Genomic DNA, 20,186 nt, shown 5'->3' with positions numbered 1-20,186 from the left:
CAACTTGGCAGGTTCGATCCTGGCTCAGTTCTGTGGTATTTGAAGGTGCTCAAATACGTCAGCCTCGTGTCGGTAGATTTACTGGCACGTAAAAACTCCCGCGGGACAAAATTCCAGCACCTCGGCATCTCCGAAAACTGTAAAAGTAGTTAGTGGGACGTAAAGCAAATGACAGTATTATTAAAACTTGGAAGCCCATCCCAAAAATAGTTTTGTAAATGTACCACTGAGTACATTTCAGATATGAATGAAAAGATCAGTCAGTTTTGTTTAATTGTAAACTTACTTCAGGGATGAAAAGATGGAAGTCATGCATGATCAATGAGAACAGTTTTTAGGTATAATGTATAACTTCGTATTTTGCCGTATTCAATTTTGTTCCAGTTGTATATAGCTTGTGGGTTCATGGCTTTAGTGTTTTCTTTCTCGGTTGTCTGTGATAATCTGTCTCTTTTTTTTAAGTCTGTTTCTCTGTTCATAGGTGGATGATCAAGTAGAAAACGTTACCTTGTAATCAAGAGAAGATTGCTTGCAAGTGAAAGGCATTTAAAGATGTCATTAAGCGTATCTGATGTTAGTGAGTTATCTCCTGACAGAGAGAAAAAGTACAGAAGTGGTACAGACAAAACTTCTAGATCTCATATGTTTGATAAGGATAAAGAAGCTGGTACTGCTATTCCACTTAAAACATTTATTGGAACTTCCCCTTCAAAAGCTTCTGGTGTGAAGGAAGTACGTGGAAGCCCAGTTATTAAGGTGAGTTCTGTACCTTAATGCTGTCATTTTGAATTTTGGTTAAAGTTTTCTGTTCTTACTTTTATTCAGTAATGGCTGACAATGTATGAAGTCCTTCACTTCGTTCCTCATTCTCAGTCTAATACTCATTATCATGTCGCCGATATACTTTCCTCATTCTCTTCCTTCCTTTCCCGTTTCATTTAACTTGGCTCAATCTCATCATTTCTATACCCACTTTCTCCATATAATCCACCAGTTCTTCTCTCCGGCTCCATGGCTAAATGGTTAGTGTGCTGGCCTTTTCCCAGGTTCGATTCCCGGCAGGGTCGGGAATTTCAACCATAATTGGATAATTCCCCTGTCACGGGGACTGGGTGTATGTGTCGTCTTCATCATTTCATTCTCATCACGACACACAGGTCGCTACGGGTGTCAAATCAAAAGACCTACACCTGGCGAGCCATAGTCCTCGGACACATCCCGGCACTAAAAGCCGTACGCCATTTCATTACCACTTCTTCTGCCTTTCCTGTCAGGTTCATAAGGTTGATTATGCCCACCTTCATGATGTTGGCTACTGGTCGTCCATTTTTTATAGTTCCCCTAATGGCCAAGGAGCAGTGCGTCGCATGCAGGGTATGACCTAACCTTTTCCAAGGCAAGTTAGGGAGTACCGTATCATATGTAGGCTATTATTACTCTGGGTTGCTACTTCGAGGATTTTTATACCTACTGCCAGGTGTAACTTCAAGTTGCTCCTGAGGAGTACAGACATCTTTTGCAACTGCTTCACTGAAGTACAGACGTTGCTGATAGGAGAATGTTCTTCCATTTTTTCTGTGTTTGGGACTGGGGTCATCTTCTGCTGTCTGAACTGAGACCCTGTTCTTCTTTTCGGTGAATTTATGAGACATTTTCTACGCAAAACTTTCACCTGGCCTTCAAAGGGAGGGTTCCTCCGCCCGTAGCCGTTGGTCCACAATTTGGTGTCAAGTTTGGTAATGGCCACTTGACCCTCGGCCAGACAGCCGCAGGTAGTACTGTCTACTGTCACATACGGTAGCACGATGTTCCTGACCTGACCAGAATTCTTAACTGACTAATTGGTAATTAATTTATTAATTGTAGACCTGGGTGCAATAGTGGTCTAACCAACACCATTTTCAAAATAAGAAATACAGTCGTAAAGTTTTATTTGTACTATACTTTTGATAATTACTTTACCAAGCTTGTATTTGGCATGTAGTGCAATGAAACGCTTCAAAATTTACACTACACTGTAGTTTCACACCAGAAGTTATATTTCTAGCTATGATAAATAACTGATTATTGTCAAATATTCCCAACTTACCTGTACGACATTAGTGACAGTAAATTATTTTTGTAGTGCAAAGGAACACAAATACATGTTCTTTATAAAGGAGGAAACCAGTATCATTATTCATTCAATATTTTACAAAATTAAACTGGTTATAGATACCTTAAAATGTTACAATGTAACTCTGACATTACAGCCTCAGTAACACTTCTTTGTATTGGGAAATATTGTAACGTCATTGTTGATGTGCTCACTCACCATTAGTCTTCGTAATCTAGGATATCATCTTTAAGTTGTGTACTGGGTGAGTTGGCCGTGTGGTTAGCGGTGCACAGCTGTGAGCTTGCTTCTGGGAGATAGTGGGTTCGAGCCCCACTGTCGGTAGCCCTGGAGATGGTTTTCTGTGGTTTACCATTTTCACACCAGGCAAATGCTGGGGCTGTACCTTAATTAAGGCCATGGCCGCTTCCTTCCCACTCCTAACCTTTTCCTATCCTATCATCGCTGTAAGACCTATCTGTGTCGGTGCGACGTAAAGCCACTAGCAAAAAAAAATTCCTTTCAGAGGCATTAAATTCAATTACATTATATTAGTTATATATTGTGGAACACGACAGTACCTTTATCTCAATACCCGATATGTGGTCCCTTTTCATATGCACGCACACATATATGTAGTTTGTCACGGTCTTTGCATTTGTCTTAGTTTGGTGTGGCAGATTGATTTCGACTGCCTAATGCCGAAAATGACTAGAGCATTCTTGCGCATTCTGCTTCTATAGATTCCAAACATTTTGATTTGCATGAACATTCTTTTCTACTTTCTTTTCTACTTTCTTTTCTCCTACCTTTTTCTTTTCTGGTCACTCGTACACAGTCAAGTCATCCGTTCCTCTTCCTGGTTTTCTGTCTAATTCTCAGGATCCTGGGTGAGCCTTTTAGTTCTTTTCACAGGACTAGCCTTGCCTTGATGAGCAATTAGCTCCAAAGATGTGTACAATTGAACAATCAAAAATTGACACGACAAATTTTAAAGTCCTGTATTAGGTATCATCCTCGCTTGAGGAGATGCAGCCACAACAAAAAGTGATGCAACTCGTTTATAGTTAAACGACACATTCCTGATGAAATGCGCAGTCAGTACACAATGCAATTGTCCGCATGTACGAATAACATAAAAGAGTACATTGAAATGGACAAGAAACTGCCATAATGGGTAATTAAATTTCTGAATTGAGGGACACGCCTGGCAAGTGAAGCTCTTCACTGCATGTCAGTGTTAGTGTAGAGGAAAGGTCCTTGGTTATCAGCCAGAAGATCCAGGGTTTCAATATTGGTATCAGCAATTTCATTTTTACTGCACTCCGTTACTCTGTTGTATAACTGCACCATTCTAACAGTCTTTGCATTTCCACTCCAAATGCTTGCAATGAGCATGTGGTTTATCATCACTGGCCCCTTGAAGGACTGTTACAGAGGTGTAAATATGCTATGTGCCATGTACAGTGGAGAATAGCCTTAAAATATTAAGCGTGTTCATGCAAGTGCCAGTTAGCTCTGAAGAACCATACATGCCTGTCCAAATATTGGTCTGACGTGAGACTATCAGCTATCCGATGAAGCACTCCAGCCTCATCATATGATATCCATCCCCAACATGGCACAGACATGCGGCCACTGCGGAAACACTCGGCTATATACCTTTTGTCGTTTTGGGCTTCCCGTGGCCTGTGAACATGAACAGGTGTGACCTCCACCAAACTGAAAGAAGTCTTGTCAGAGAAGATCACATGATCCCAAGTACAATTTAACTTCATCTTGACAAAACTGCACTGATCAACCATGTATTCATTGGAGAGGGACTCTTTGTTGGCAGCTTTTCTGCAGTGGAGAACAGCTTCTCATAATTGTTTATGTACCGCGTATGGACATCCGAGAAAATTGGTCGCCTTCATGAGCTGCGCCGAGTTTGAACTGGTTCTCTTGTGAAATTTCAACTAACCTGCTATCTTCTTCACTAGTAGAAACCCACCTTAAACCAGTGCCCGGTAGATGTCCAATGTCCGCTGTTACCTGCCACTGCTGTATCCATCTCTGAGCAGCCCTAGGTGAAACACTACACCAAATCGCTGCCATGCTGGACAAGAGCCAGCAGTTGCTCTCTTGATGTGTCTGAATAATACACCATGCAGCATGGAGTGAAGCTTGTAGCATCGAAGTTAGCTCGGCCAGACTCGGTGTGTTTGTTGCCTGACGTAATCACGATGTATTAATTCAGGAATTAAAAAAATGTTCACACCGGGATTAGAACCTTAGCTGTTATGGTAGGAATGAATTTTGCAGTCTACAACTGAATCGTTGCTCTATGTGGGAATATATCATGTGCTTATAATTTATAAAGCTGTATGCAAGTGCATGTCACAAGGTGGAGAGAGAAGAGAGAAGGTAGAGTGTGACTGACTGACACCAGGGTGAGAATTACGTAGCATGTTGCAAATGCATCCAGCTGACTGTACAAAGCTGAACATAGCCGAAGTGTATTTTCTTATATTTTACATTTCCAGAGATGCAACAATTTTTGATTGTTAATCTGTACTTGTGTTCACTTTATTTGATGCCTTTTCATCACATCATAGTCATGTGATCCCTAACTGGTTATATTCTGTAAGTTTAATGTCTCTTTTTGTTAGTATTTATATCTTCAAATTTTCTGGTGTATGTATTTTATTTCTTCAACGATGAGATCCATATCATCATCATCATCATCATCATCATCATCATTGATACTCCACTTCTGCAGGTTGGGTGTGGGAATGATCTAGAGGGTTGTTCTGTTACTGACTGAGCTTGATAGCTGCAGTCGCTTAAGTGCGTCCAGTATCCAGTATTCGGGAGATAGTGGGTTCGAGCCCCACTGTCGGCAGCCCTGAATATGGTTTTCCGTGGTTTCCCATTTTCACACCAGGCAAATGCTGGGGTTGTACCTTAAATAAGGCCGCGGCCGCTTCCTTCCCACTTCTAGCCCTTACCTTTCTCATCGTCGCCATAAGACCTAACTGTGTCGGTGCGACGTAATGCAACTTGCATATATAATATATATATATATATAGTTCTGTTATTGCTGAAAGCAATCCCTCTTTTTCCTCTCTGCTGACTTGCTACGCATAACACAGTCCAGGATTTTTCTGTCAGATTGAACTCCATTAGTAGGGGCTGATGACCTTGATGTTAGGCCCCTTTAAACAACAAGCATCATCATCATCATCATCATCATCAAACTCCATTAGCCTTCATAATTTTGTCTCATGCTTTGTATCATTAGACATTCATGATCAGAATTAAGTATGAACATTATAGACCTCACAACTGATGTTGTCATTCATTATTAATATTTTTGTTGATTTTTTGAATTCATATTGCTTGACGAATGCTTCAGAAAGGGGAAAACCAATGTTATTAATTAATGAAATTTTTTAACAGCATTCCACCATTTGGGATACTCCTCTACATGGTGAGAATGAGGACAAAGCTAGCTTCGCCAGCTATTTCCAGTCATCAGGTGGTGGTGGTGATGATAGTTCACTATCGAAACAAGAGAGTCTCTTCCACTACAGGTCCTCAGCAAGTGGGAGAGCCAGCAGCCATCATACGGTCAGTAACACTTCTGTGGTACGCGAAAGAAAAACTGGCAGCAGAAAATTGGATGGTGACACATCTCTGGTACAAGAAACCTCCCAGAGTCCTAAACTTTCAAATGATGACATGTCCATTCTCCAAGGAAAGGATGTCATTCGTAGAGAGTCTGGTGGTAACACACCTTCGGTACTGGGAAGTTCAAGCAGTCGAAGACCTTCTGGAGGCAATACATCCTTAGAGGGTATGCGTAGCCTTACTTCGCATTCAGAAATTCGCCAGAGACTCGCAGAACATTTGCAATCTGTTCGGGTAAGTTCAGAAGTTCATTTTTCATACTAATGATGTGTCACAGTTTCACTTCTGTGGAAAAGTTTCCAATGTTCTAGACTAGACCTGTCCAGCGTGGTGTGTGCCATGGCATTCTCCAGATGCAGATTTAATTGTACCAACCTTAACTGTAACTATTTATTATTTATTCGTGTCAGAGGTACCATACAAGAAAGAGATACTGAATATATGTACTGAATATGAAAAATATACGTGAACAAATTAATTGTATATAGTTATAAATGAAGCACTTGAAAAATTTGGATATGAAGTATAACAAATGGAAGAACATACATAAGAAACAAAAAGGAGAAATCAAGTATTACATGAAAATATCTAAACTATATATACATTATTTACACAAGTTGTGACCAGTATTTGGCTACTTTGATGGCATTGTTTCCAGCCAGTGCCAATTCCAACCCTGTTCGTGAATCTGGGCATAGTGGACAGTGCAAGAGATGCCTAGAAGTTAGTTCCTCTCCACATTCACACAAAGAGTCCCCACCATGCACGATGCCCCATTTCATAAGATTGTCCTTAGATCTTGCAACGCCGGTCTGCAGTCTGTTTAATGACTTCTATATACACCATCCCTCTTCATGATTAGGTGGCAACTTTTCTTCAATTTCAACACGTTCCGGATTATCTCGGTACCTTTGTTTCCGTAGCTTAACCGTGGCCTTTTTTGGGTCAGAATTAAGTAGAGCAGAAGACTGTAGAAAATTCTTCCTGGACTTCAGTCGAACTGTGGTGGCTGATGTTCATGAAGGGGATGGGCTGAGATGCTGCAAACCTTTTGTTTTTCGATATTAGCGGCCACCTCATATCTAATATCAGGTGGGGCTATACCTGCAAGTGAATGCAACTTCTGTGTGGGTGTTGGTTTTAAACAGCCTGTGATTAGCCTGTAGGTTTCATTCAAGGTAATGTTGACTTTCTTTGCGTGAGCTGATTTGTACCACATGGGACTAGCATATTCAGCAGCAGAGTAGCAGAGTGCTAGGGGAGTTGTCCTTACTGTCTGGGGATGGGCACCCCATACAGCACCAGTTACTTTATGCAGTAGGCAGTTTCATGATGAAATTTTTGCCTTGAGTTTGATGCAGTGTGTGGTGAAGGTCAGCGAACGATCCAGGGTAACATCAAGGTAAACTGGAGTATTGCTGTGTTCCAGCTCCATTTCATTCCAATTCACACGCAGTTTCTGTGGGGCTTCTTTGTTCTTTAAATGAAATGCACACACATTAGTTTTCGATAGGTTTGGCTTGAGGTGATTTTCCTCATAATAATCTGACAGCATCTTCAAAGCAGCGGTAAGGTTTTGTTCCACTTGCTCGAAGCTTTTACTCTGAGCTGCCAGGGCCAGATCATCTGTGTACAGGAAGCTTCTTGTATGAGGTGGAAGAGGTTGGTCGTTGATATATATGTTAAATAGCATTGGTGCTAGGACACTGCCTTGTGGGAGACCGTTCTTCTGTATTCTCCATGTACGCCGCTGTCCTTGGAATTCATCAAAGAAACGTCAGTTCTGCAACAGCGTGGCAATAATCGTTGTGAGCCTGAAATTCATAGTAAGATGGTAAAACTTCCTTAGAACTATCTGGTGTTGTACAGTATCAAATGCTGAAGAGAGATCAACAAAAGTTACTCCAGTAATATTACCACGCTGAAATCCGTCTTCTATGTGCTGTGTCAGATTAAGGATCTGTGTACAGCAGTTCCTTCCTGCTCTAAATCCAGCCTACTCTGGGATTAGAAGAGGTTTGACCACGGGTGTTATATGGTTCAGAAGCATTTATTCAAAGAAATTGTATAGAAGGCACAGGAGTAATATTGGTCTGAAATTCTTTGGATCCGTAGGCTGCTTACCAGGTTTCAGGATTGCAACCACCTTAGTCTTCCTCCAGATTTTAGGGATTTGACATCATTCTAGACAATTATTGAAAAGCTGTAGGATCCATTGTTTGGTAGCATTCCCAAAGTATTGAATCTGCTCCATACACGTCATCTAGACTGGCTGCCTTGCCAGTTTTGCTCATTTTTATGGCATTTTCTAGCTTGTTCATAGTGAAGGGATTGGGCAAACTGGATGTTCCTTGTTTGATATTTCTTTGAAGTGTTGGTGGTCTTTTCTGCTTATCTGTTTTGCCATTTATTAGGAGTTGATGACCTATCTGGTTAGGAGTAATGTTGCTATGTAGACGGCTTTTCATGGGGTCATTGTTCAGAAGTCTACGTAGCTTCCAAGCTTCTCTGCTGTTTTTTGCTATATGTAGTTCTTCCATCAACTTAACCCAATGTTCTCTTTATTTCACTCATGGACTGGATTAGTTGTTGACCAGCCTGAACAGTGTTCTCACTGAAGGGATTTTCTTCATAGAGCAGTAGGTATTCATTTAATTTATCTACTGCACTGGCATGTGGACCCTGTATGTACTGAGACCTACAGCCTCTTAGGATTGACGTGCGAGAGCATTCTTGCACGGCATGGATGAACACATCATGTACCTCTGGAACAGGTTCGATGTCTGCTACCAATTTCATGTAAGCGCTTTGTGTACTTCAACCAGTCAGCTTTCTTAAAGTTGTACCGCCTTCTGAATGGCACAGATTATGGATGAACTGCTGAGAAAACTTGGCACATAATGGGTCTATGTTGTGTGTTGGGTATAGGTTCGCAGACTGACTTCACACTCTGTTGTGATACAGCATCGCTGACGAAAATGAGATCTGGGTTGTATTCTCGTCTCCACTGATGACTGTTGAAAGAAGCAGGAAGTTTACTGTCGTCTATTAAGGACAGTTGACTAAATTCTGACCACGTAATCACAGCTTCACTCTCTTCATTGTCTTCTCTATGTCGCCATAGGCAGCTATGGCTGTTGAAATCGCCCATGATGACATGAACCTTCTCCTCTTGCCCTACAGCTGAATCAGTAAAGTGGAATGGAACGCTCGGTGGTTTATAGACAGATGTTATGATACAGTTTGATAGCTCCACTCTTAAGATTTCGATATCGTTGTTTGTAGATGAGGTAGATATTACGTTCAGCTGTGGCCTTGTGAATATAGCACTACCATAGTTTTCATGTGGTCTCTCGGCTACCAAACGCATTCCTAATACTCTTGGTCGTCTTTGGTCACTACTTCTATGAGTTTCTTGAACACAGAGAACATCACACTTGTGTATTTGGCAAAGTTGTTGTAACAGGGTTTCCTTGTTTGATGTTATGCCTTCTATGTTAACTGATACAACTGTCAGCTTTGGTCCTGAAAAGGACCATTTGTGGGATTTATTAACCATTGAAATTGATCTTGGTACTTCTGGAGTGGGAGAATCAGCCGTCTAGGAAAAGTCCTAGTCCGTTGTCCAGGAGACACCCGGATGTATAACAGTATTACATGCATTTACACCCTACTAGGAGGTTTCTCTCATGTCCCCCTAACTGTAACTAAAAGTATAGGATTATTTTTGAACATACAATTAATGGTTAAATCTTTCCCTGACTTTCCCACGGTTGTGGTTCACCTTTTTCTCTTCTTAGTTTTAGCTGTACCCATTCCATAGACCACACCATTTGGTAATTGAGAATATTCTCTCAGGTGCTGTATGCTTTTGAAGTACACACTTTGCATTATGATGGCTCAGTACATTTTAACCCCGTTGAGTGCCAGGCTTTATACTAGGTGGTACAGCTGCTGCAATTTTTTCCTGAACATAAGCAACCAGCTAGGAATTAAATGTCTCTTACAAGGGGAGGTCACGATGTCTGCACACCGATTTTGTTCAAACTTTGTAGGTTGGTAGTACTACATCACAAAAACTCACTGACAAAGTAGTAGCGAGCAACTCTAAAAAATTTCCGAAAAAAGCGATTTTGAAAATGTCAAGAAAAGTTACGAGAGCTTTAGCATGCCAGGTACCATAAAGCGAGAGACTGTTACGCGGTGGTCGAGTGGTTAAGGTTCTCCACTTCAGTTATGAAGATGGCGCGTTCGAGTCACGCTCATTTCAACTTTTTTTCCTGACATTTCCTGATCCCCCTTTTTCTTGTGTTGCAAAGGAGAGCATCAGTTAGTCACTGTCTGACCGTGTTGTTTCGTGTAACGGTTGTATGCGATGTAACCAGACGTGCTCATCATAAGTTCGATCGGCATGGAGATCTCACATGTTGAATTATGTTCAAATGACAGTGTTTTTTAATGTGAAGCTACGCAAAGTGCAGACGAGTTCCCGGGAGAGCAAGCAATAAATAAACAGTTGAAAAGGGCCATGGCTTACTTCGAGCACCTTCTTTATATAAATCTCTTACTGGATTCTGACGACTCTGTAGAGATTAAAGAGGCCGAATTACTGGGGAAATCTATTGAAGAAGATAAATTTTTAATAGATGAAAAAAAGGGGCAGAGGGGGTAAAAGGCTAGTAGCAGCGTAACTCAAACTCACCATCTTCATAACTGAAGTGGAAAACCTTAACCACTCGACCACTGCGCCACAGTGTCTCGCTTGATGGTACCTGGCATGCTAAACATCTCTTAACTTTTTTCGACACTTCCAAAATAGTTTTTTGAAAATGTTTGAGAGTTGCACGCTACTACATTGCCAGTGTGTTTTTGTGATGTATTACTACCAATCTACAAAGTTTGAACAAAATCGGTGATGCGGACATCGTGGACCCCCCCCGTTAGTCCTATCGTACGCAACATTTTGCAGCAATTTTATGTGGAGTTAGCCCAATGGAAAAATGGTACAAGAGGCAGTAAGTGAGGGCCATCTCAAAAACCCTACACCATTTTATGTAGAATGGAGTACAGTACTCTAGTCATTTTTACTAAATGTTACTGTAATGTACAAACCATAGCCACTCCTATAGCTGTCAGTAGAGAATTGCGCACCTGATTGGTCCAAGAGGCCATTTTCTTTTGTTAGAAAAGGGTGGTCGCTGAATCACAGAAAACGTGAAGGTTAGGACCGAGTGTGGACATCTCAATTCACCACCATTTTGTATAGTCTCATCACATGGAAATTGAGAGAAACATGTTTTTCTCAGTATTTTATCATCTATAACTCGCAAATGCTGCACAGCAAGTGTGATAGCTTATGCCATGTAATTACTACCATTAGAGCATTCACTAAAATTATAAAACCGGGCCATAATGCGATAACACATCCGTAACTTTTTGAAGCAAGAATTTTCGCTCTCCATGTGACTACAGTGTTATAAGGAGTTAACTTTCGTGGTGGAAGTAGCTGCGTGGGATTATGCATGGTACATGTAACTGGATAGGTTACTTAGAGCAGAGAGGGTTCAAATCCTTCTGGCTCATGCATTTTTATTTTGTACTCGCCTAGGCATCCTCTACAAAGACTTGAATTTTCTGAACTCTCAGATATTCTTCTAAGCAGGTATTATGAATAGACATAGTAAATATCGCCACGTAAGCACCGATTGTGGACAAATGCGTTGTGAATATCACCTGAAACCTTATACAAGACCCATTCAACCAAGTATCGAGCCTGATAGCTGCAGTCACTTAAGTGTGGCCAGTATCCAGTATTCGGGAGATAGTGGGTTCGAACCCCACTGTCGACAGCTCTGAAGATGGTTTTCCGTTGTTTCCCATTTTCACACCAGGCGAATGTTGGGGCTGTACGTTAATTAAGGCCACGACCGCTTCCTTCCCAGTTCTAGCCCTTTCCTGTCCCATCGTCGCTGTAAGACCTATCTGTGTCGGTGCGACATAAAGCCAATAGCAAAAAAAAAAATTTCAACCAAGTAATAGGTTCATCTCTACGCGTAGGTAATGGTTGCAACTATCTTTGCTTAAGAGAGACACAATTTTTTAGCAAACTGTGGTAAACCTGTCCGCACATTCAAGTTCAGAACTTGTAAAATACAACAGTTTCGAAGCAATAGCCTAGATTATTCCATTAGTACAGAGTTACGAGACCTGTCTGGAGTGGCTAAGTGGTATTAATCCTAGCCAGCGTATGATCATTTCCAGGGATTCGGCGTTCGAATGTAGTTTCAAGCCTTTTAATTTTATTTTTATGTTATACTCGTAAATGCATTTGTAATTAAATTTTAACTTCCTTAAGTCTTAAAAGACATTTTTCACCTTTTCAAAGAAAGCATAAATAAGAAAGGAATATTAACATGCGACTTTCATATGTCAAACAGCTACAACGAACTCCCGGTCTAGAAAGCCAAGATTAATGGCCGAGAGGATTCATCGTGCTCGCCACACGACACCTCATAATCTACAGGCCTTTGAGCTGAGCAGTGGTTGCTTGGTAGCCCAAGGCCCTTCGGGGCTGTTGCGCCATGGTTTTCTTTCTACGAGTGAAGTGTACTTCACTTATTGTCAACGTTATGATACACCAATTCAACCAAGCAACTGCGCACGTTCGACTCGTTGGGCACATAACAGAGCACGTTGTAATCTTTTAAGCAAATTGCGAACACCTTCTGTACGGTTAGCGAAAAAGCAAATTTTATGTATTCACGGGATGATCGAATATTGTACTACTTTATGGGGAAACAAGGCAGAATTCACGGGAAGCCAGACACTTGTGTCAAGAACAATTTCCTGAACGAAGGCTACCAACTGCAGATACATTTCGACGTGTTGAAAGACGGTTCCGTTCAATGTGGTCATTTCGGTCATTTCATACATTACCCTCCCCCCGTTCGGGATGCTCCAGTGATGTCTGAAAATAACAAAGAAGCTGTTCAAAATGCAATATCGTACAACCTGCATACAACCTCACGGGGCTATTGGAAATGAACTGTATCTCTACTGCGCATATTGCACCTCCATAAATTCCATGCCTACCATCAACATCTACACCAGGAACTTCATGGAGATGACTTTCAGAAACGGATAGAATTTACGTAATGCATATTGCAAATAGTTGAAGCTGATGTGGATTTCTTAACGGACATTCCCTTTAGTAATGAATCCAGATTTCACTACAACGGAATTGTTAAATGTCACAATTTCCATTACTGGAGTGTTGAAAATCCTCATTGTTTAAGGGAATCTCGATTTCAGGTACAATGAGGCGTCAACATGTGGTGCCGGATAGTAGGTGACAAGATAATTGGATCATATTTCTTCGATGGAAACCTCACGGGATGCCGCTATCCACAGTTTCCTCGTGAATACCTCGCCCAGTTATTGGAGAATGTGTCCCGTATGATATGGTTAAGGATGTGGTTCCAACAGGATGGAGATCCTCCACACTGGTCGTTTGCAGTATGGAACCACTTGCATAAGACATACCCTGGACGATGGATTGGACATGGTGGTCCTGTCATGGCCGGCTAGATCACCTGAGCTTACTGCACTAGACTTTTCCCTCTGGGGTTATTTAAAAGAAAGAGCCTATGTACAGGAGCCAGAGAGCCTGAATCATTTACGGAGGCTCATCACTAAAGCCTGCAGGCAGGTTGCACCACACATGTTGCAGCTAGCAAGAATATCTCTTCTCAACCGTGCTCATATTTGTATTAGTGAAGAAGGTGGTCATTTTGAACATTTGCTTCATGAATCAAATAGCCATCCGGCTCCATGGTTAGTGTGCTGGCCTTTGGTCACGGGGGTCCTGGGTTCGATTCCCGTCAGGGTCGGGAATTTTAACCATAATTGGTTAATTTTGCTGGCACGGGGCCTGGGTGTATGTCATCTTCATCATCATTTCATCCTCATCACGACGCGCAGGTCGCCTACGGGAGTCAGATCAAAAGACTTGCATCTGGCGAGCCGAACTTGTCCTCGGACACTCCCGGCACTAAAAGCCATACACCATTTCATTTCATTTCATCAAATGGCCATACGCAAGCCCATTGCATCTGTGTCCGTAATAGTTTACTTTACTGCAAATACCTCTTTTAAGAGCTACTTAGAAATAAACATAGCAGAGTACCTGCAATATGATAACTGATCATGATTGAGATTTATTTTAAACAATGCGTCTCGCACGAACATTAACAATTAAATAAAGATATTCGTCCTACATCATACTCAAAACTCTGACTAACAAGCAACGGTTTCCTCCTGTAACTTTTACCACGTTCGGCTATCATGCGTTGTCGGTTACGTATGTTATGTCAATACTAGTTCTATTCATTCGGCCATCATATTCTCTAGACCGGTACATGACGTTCCTGTGATACAGAATTTTCACGATTCTTTACCATCATTCAGTATTTTATGATTAATGCTGATTTGCTTGACACGAATAAACGAATTATAGAAAGCGTAGTATGACCAGATATTGTTATGTGTAGCCAAAGTCAATATTTTTAGGTTAGGCTATCAATTACTGGTTGCATAAAACTGAGTGAATAGGGGCAGCTGTACCACACGGTGTATATATATACATATTTACAAGTTGCTTTACATCACACCGACACAGATAGGTCTTATGGCAATGATGGGATAGGAAAGGGCTTGGAGTGGGAAGGAAGCGACCATGGCCTTAATTAAGGTACAGTCCCAGCATTTGCCTGGTGTGAAAACGGGGAAACTACGGAAAATATCTTCTGGGCTGCCGACAGTGGGGTTCGGACCTGTAACCAGTTGTCAGCAGTTACACAATACACAGTTAAAAGGGAGGAAAATAAATCAAATTACACTGCACATTAAACCCTAGACACACAATAAACATCCGATGAATTGTGCCGAATGCACACAAACAAAATTTCAGGTTGGGCAACTTGATGACTATAAACAAGGAACATGGAACGGGGGCTGGGAAACCTACTAAAGCCCATAGAGATGCGAAGGTTGCGGGTTTCCAGAAAAATCAACGGTGATCTCTAGTTTTCAAAATATTATTTTCCGAAATCAACATTACAAGGTAACTTCCGAACATATTCATTTATCCACACAATCCAGATACACAATTCACGAATACAAGATGAGATGTTGTTTGACAAGAGCTTTGCTATTAGGCCAAGAAGTTAACTAAAAATATCTTAGCATAATCCAAGTTCTACAATACGATTCTGAAGGTAAGAAGGCACATAAGATACAAATACAATCTTTCTAAAACAGCTGAGCAATAGAGTGGTGACTAGGGCAAACTCCTATGTGATAACACCAGCGGACATTAAATGTAAATTAAAACGGGACTGACATCAACCGTGCTTACCCCAGGGTAGCCCATCCTGGGAGCGACGATACACCGATGTTCGTCAAAAAGGCAGGACTGACGAGAGAACCAAAGACAACGAAATCCTGCCTCGCTCACTTAAAAGGGGAAGACTGGCCTTGGTGCGATTACCGAGTGATCAATCAGAACACAGGAGTTTGCCTATCGCCACCCAGATTCACCAATCACAACTCTTTATCCAGTCGCGATGTTTATACAATATTCCCGAACATATACAGACACTAATCGCGAACTTTCCATCTTCCAGAATTAGTAAGGACATATTTCTAGAATCCACAACTGACAGGGGCCAACACATCCTGTTCTAAAAGTCCGCGTCACAACCTTTCTGGACTGTTCCAGCTATTATAGAACAACAATAATTTATAATATAGTAGTTACTTAAGTAGATAAAGGGAATACAAATAAAACATACTACAAAATATTTTACACCATACAGGTTAGGTAGCTAAATGGAATACGAATAAAATATTCTACCACAACATTCCACAACAGTCAATATTCCTAAAAAAGATTTACAAATAAAATATTCTACAACAACTTTTCACATCATAGAGATTTGCACAGGTCTCATCCTTCCTTCTTCTGTGCTCTTCAGCAACATTCCCAGAATCATTTAATGAAACACCTTCTGTTTTTGAGGTTAACTTATTGACCTCTGCAGACACATTACATCCACCTCCCGGAAACGAAGTCTGTGCAATTTCATCGACATGAGAGTTTGTGCTAGGTATGTCATTTATTGTCACACTATGGTCTAGAGCTGGTTCCACTTTCACATCACCATTGGGTACTGCAGGTCTTTGAGAAATATCTGTTTTAGTACGAGAATCCTCCAATGGCCTAGAAAAAATAAATTAAAAAATGTTGAATGCTTCACGATTTTGCATGTCATCCTTGCGCAGGGTCCATGCTAATCTTCTCTGTACCGTTCCAGTTTTAGTATAGAACCCACTCTCTCCTGAATGCAAGCTCACAGCTAGTTTCTTGTCCCTAACTGCACGGCCAACTCGCTCGGTTCAGGTTGTATTGAGGAAGGCGGTGGGATGAGGTGAATACGGTGACACTTGGTATTTCCCAGTTAGAACAGCTTCCAAAACAGTTGCATTTTGAATGTTTCATAAATCTTTCTTCTTAACCTTCTTACATCCTTGCAAAGCATATGCTGTTCGCAGCCGTAGAACAAGTAGTTTCACAGAGTCCTCAGTTGAATTCGGATTGTATCATGACAAGGAGCAGTGTGCTAGTTATAAGTTCATTTTATGTACCGGTATCTTCTCTTTAACTTAGAGACTTAATTTATATTCAATGAAGAATTGAATTTTTACAACCTCAAATTTTATTTATAATGACTTACTACATCAGTTATTAATTTGTAATATTATTTTTTACAGTGAATCTAATCGTTACTAAATGGTTGTGAACCTACAGTTTTAATACCTAGTGAATGGGAGGAGCAATACTGTTCCTCAAATTGCAGTGACAGATTTCACACTAATTATGCAAGAATGATATGTTTTGAAATGATTATTTTCCGTCTTATCCTGGTCAGGCAGGGTCAACATGTTTAGAGAATTACAAGATATTAGAATCATTCTGTGTTGACGGTTTTCACTTTACAAAGGTAAAATTAAGTGTATCCTCCTAATTCAATACATCATATAATTCCATCATTAGATGGAGTAATCGAATTCAAACGTGTTTTGACTCGTTTGAGCCATCTTCAGTGAAAAAGGTGGGGGGGTTGAAGTAATTTACATAATACAAGCAAAAAATGTGCCAAGAAACATAATGAAGGCACAAATAAAAAAAAATAAGGACATGACGAAAATAAAAACAGCACAATATACAGTATTTACATCATCATATGGAGCAAAAAACAACTCGCTGCAATAAAATTCAGTGAAAACAGGGGTTAATACAAAACATAATTGAATCTAAAAGCTGTGTTAGTCCAAGAAAAGAAATGAAAACAAATGATACAGATGGAAATGAACACAAAATTTTGGGTTTGTAACAATTCAGAACAGGATGAAATCACTGTGTTGAAAATTCAGGCCATCTGCCTTTGTAGAAACACCATCACATCGAATGGCTAGGGGGGAGCGGGAGCGATAAAGTTTGAGAAACCAAGCCTGAGAACCATTTCCTTGGTCCTAAACATTGTCTTCTGTCAGTCCTTTCTCCATCAAGTCCACTTACACGCAATGCACCCATCTTGTTTTAGGCCGAACTCTTCCTCTGCTCCCTTCCGCACTCATTTCCTCAATTGCCCTTCCTCAAATGGTCTCTTTTCGTATTTTGTCCATCCCCGTGACTTCATTGTTCCACCTTAACATTTTCATCTCTGCCACATCCATTGTCATTTTTTTGTACTTCCTGGAACCCCCATGTCTCTGCTCCATACAACATTGCAGGCCATACCACAAATTTATAAACATTTCCCTCACTTTTTTATTCAATCTCCAGTCTCAAAGTGTGCCTGACATCTTGCTCCAGTTCAACCACACAGTGTTTATCCTGTGTGTCAACTCTTATTCCAAATTCCTATCATCATCATCATCATCATCATCATCATCATCATCATCATCATCATCATCATCATCATCATGTACGGGTCCATTGCTAAATGGTTAGCATGCTGGCTTTTGGTCCAGAGGATCCTGGGTTCGATTCATGGCTGGGTCGAAGATTTTAACCTTAAATGGTTAATTCCCTTGGTTTAGAGACTGGGTGTTTGAGCTTTCCCCAACATCCCTGCAACTCACACACCACACACAACACTATCCTCCACCACAATAACACGCAGTTACCTACACATGGCAGATGCTGCCCACCCTCATCGGAGGGTCTGCCTTACAAGGGCTGCACTCGGCTAGAAATAGCCACACGAAATTATTATTATATCATCAATATCATCATCAAATGGCACCCGTGCCTCCATAGCCAAAAGTTGGGACCAAGTCATGATAAGTCTACATTCATTTTCAAAAACAGTTACAGTATCAAGTGAAGAGTTTCCAAGATACTAACTAGTGCTGGTAATCAATCTATATATATAAAATAACTTGTCCTGACTGACTGACTGACTGATTCATCATCGCCGAGCCAAAACTGCTGGACATAAAGAGATGAAAGTTTGGGGATATATTCATATTAAGACGTTGGTGCTCGCTAATAGAGGATTTTTGGATATTCCTTCGCTAAGGGGGTGAAAACGGGGGTGAAATTTTAAAATGAGTTGCTCTATATCTCAAAACTTTAAAAGTTTACAGATGTAAAAATTGGTATTTAGAATCTTCTTTAAAAATAAGGAAACACATATTTTTTTGTTTTCAGAAAATCCCAATAGGAGGGGTGAAAAAGGGTGAAAATGGGGAAAAATGGGTTGAATGCCTTTAATCAGGATACTGGTACCTATATCTCAGAAACTGAAGATATTACAGACCTGAAAATTGGTACTTTTGATCTCTTTTAAAAATAAAGAAACACGTAATTTTTTGTTTTTGGAAAATCCAATTAATGGGAGGGTGAAAAGGGGGTGAATTTTTAAAATGAGTGAATCTATATCTCCAAACTTTTAAAGTTTGCAGATGTAAAAATTGGTATTTAGAACCTTCATTAAAAATAAAGGAACACGTATTTTTTTGTTTTCGGAAAATCGCAATAGGAGGAGTGAAAAGGGGCTAAAAAGTGGTTGAATGCCTTTAATGAGGCTACTTATATATCAGAAACTGAAGATATTACAGACCTGAAAATTGGTGTTTGGGATCTCCGTTAAAAATAAAGAAACACGTATTTTTTTGTTTCTGGAAAATCCAATTTAGGGGGGGGTGAAAAGGGAGTAATATTTTAAAATGAGTATCTATCTCAAAATTTTTAAAGGTTATATATGTGAAAATTGGTATTTAGAATCTCCTTTAAAAATAAAAAAACACACGTATTTTTTCGTTTTTGGAAAATCCAAATATTGGGGGGTAAAAAGGGGGAGGGTAAATTTTTTAAAATGAGTGTGTATACATCTTAAAACTTTAAAATTTACAGATGTAAAAATTGGTAGTTAGAATCTCCTCTAAAAATAAAGGAAAACGTATTTTTTGTTTCCTGTAAATCCCAATAGGAGGGGTGTAAAAGGGTGAAAAATGGGTTGAATGCCTTTAATGAGGATACATATATCTCAGAAACGAAAGATATTACAGAACTGAAAATTTGTATATGGGATCTCCTTTAAAAATAAAGAAACACGTATTTTTTAGTTTTGGAAAATCCAATTAATGGCGGTTAAACAGGAGTGACAAATTGGGTGAATTTTTGAAAGACTATATCTACAGAATATCTTGGAAACGTAAAATGTTACAGACGTAAAAAGTGGGTGTTTGTAATCTCCTGTAAATCTAAAGAAACATAGGTGATTTGTGTTTGGAAACTCCACTTAAGGGGAACTCAAAAGGGGTGAAATTTTAAAATGAGAATTTTTACAGTTTATCTCAAAAAACTTAACATGTTACAGAAGTGAAAAATGGTATTTTTTATCTCTATTAAACATAAAGAAACGTGTATTTTTAGCTTTCGGAAATACCACTTGGGTGGAGGGGGGGTAAAAGTGACTGAAAATGGTGTTGAATTCTTTTAATTAGGCTACTGATATCTCAAAAATGAAGATGTTACAGACGTGAAATTTGATATTTGCAATCTGCTTTAAAAATAAAGAAACACGTATTCTCGGAAAATCCAATGAAAGGGGGGGGGGGTGAAAGAATTGAAAAATTAATTGAATGAGAATACATACATCTAATAAAAACTAAAGTTGTTACAGACGTGAAAATTCGTATTTGGATCTCCTTTAAAAACAAAGAAAAATGCGTTTTGTGGGGGAAACCATCTTGGAGGGCGAAAGTGTAAAGGAGTTGAATTCCTTTCATGAGGACACATAAATCAAAAACTGAAGAAGTTAGAGTCGTGATAATTGGTATTTAGAAGATC

General features: G+C 40.0%; 1 protein-coding gene and 1 non-coding gene across 2 annotated transcripts in view; one reads left to right on the top strand and one right to left on the bottom strand.

Moving 5' to 3' along the window:
- Nucleotides 1-20,186, top strand: part of LOC136863731 (coiled-coil and C2 domain-containing protein 2A) — a 569,644-nt gene that overhangs the window by 24,057 nt on the left and 525,401 nt on the right. Inside the window, exons 2-3 of the mRNA XM_067140086.2 lie at nucleotides 482-756; nucleotides 5,537-6,001. Of these exons, the coding sequence (XP_066996187.2) occupies nucleotides 553-756; nucleotides 5,537-6,001 (669 nt within the window). The 5' untranslated portion in view covers nucleotides 482-552. The remainder of the gene's footprint in view (nucleotides 1-481; nucleotides 757-5,536; nucleotides 6,002-20,186) is intronic.
- On the bottom strand, nucleotides 16,064-16,170 carry LOC136865057 (U6 spliceosomal RNA). Its single transcript, XR_010859444.2, has one exon. It is a non-coding gene; the product is annotated as a U6 spliceosomal RNA (small nuclear RNA).

Source organism: Anabrus simplex, chromosome 2, assembly GCF_040414725.1.
Source record: "Anabrus simplex isolate iqAnaSimp1 chromosome 2, ASM4041472v1, whole genome shotgun sequence".
Lineage (NCBI taxonomy): Eukaryota > Metazoa > Arthropoda > Insecta > Orthoptera > Tettigoniidae > Anabrus > Anabrus simplex.
The sequence above is the reverse complement of the archived record's forward strand: the minus strand, read 5'-3'. Positions and strand labels throughout refer to the sequence as shown.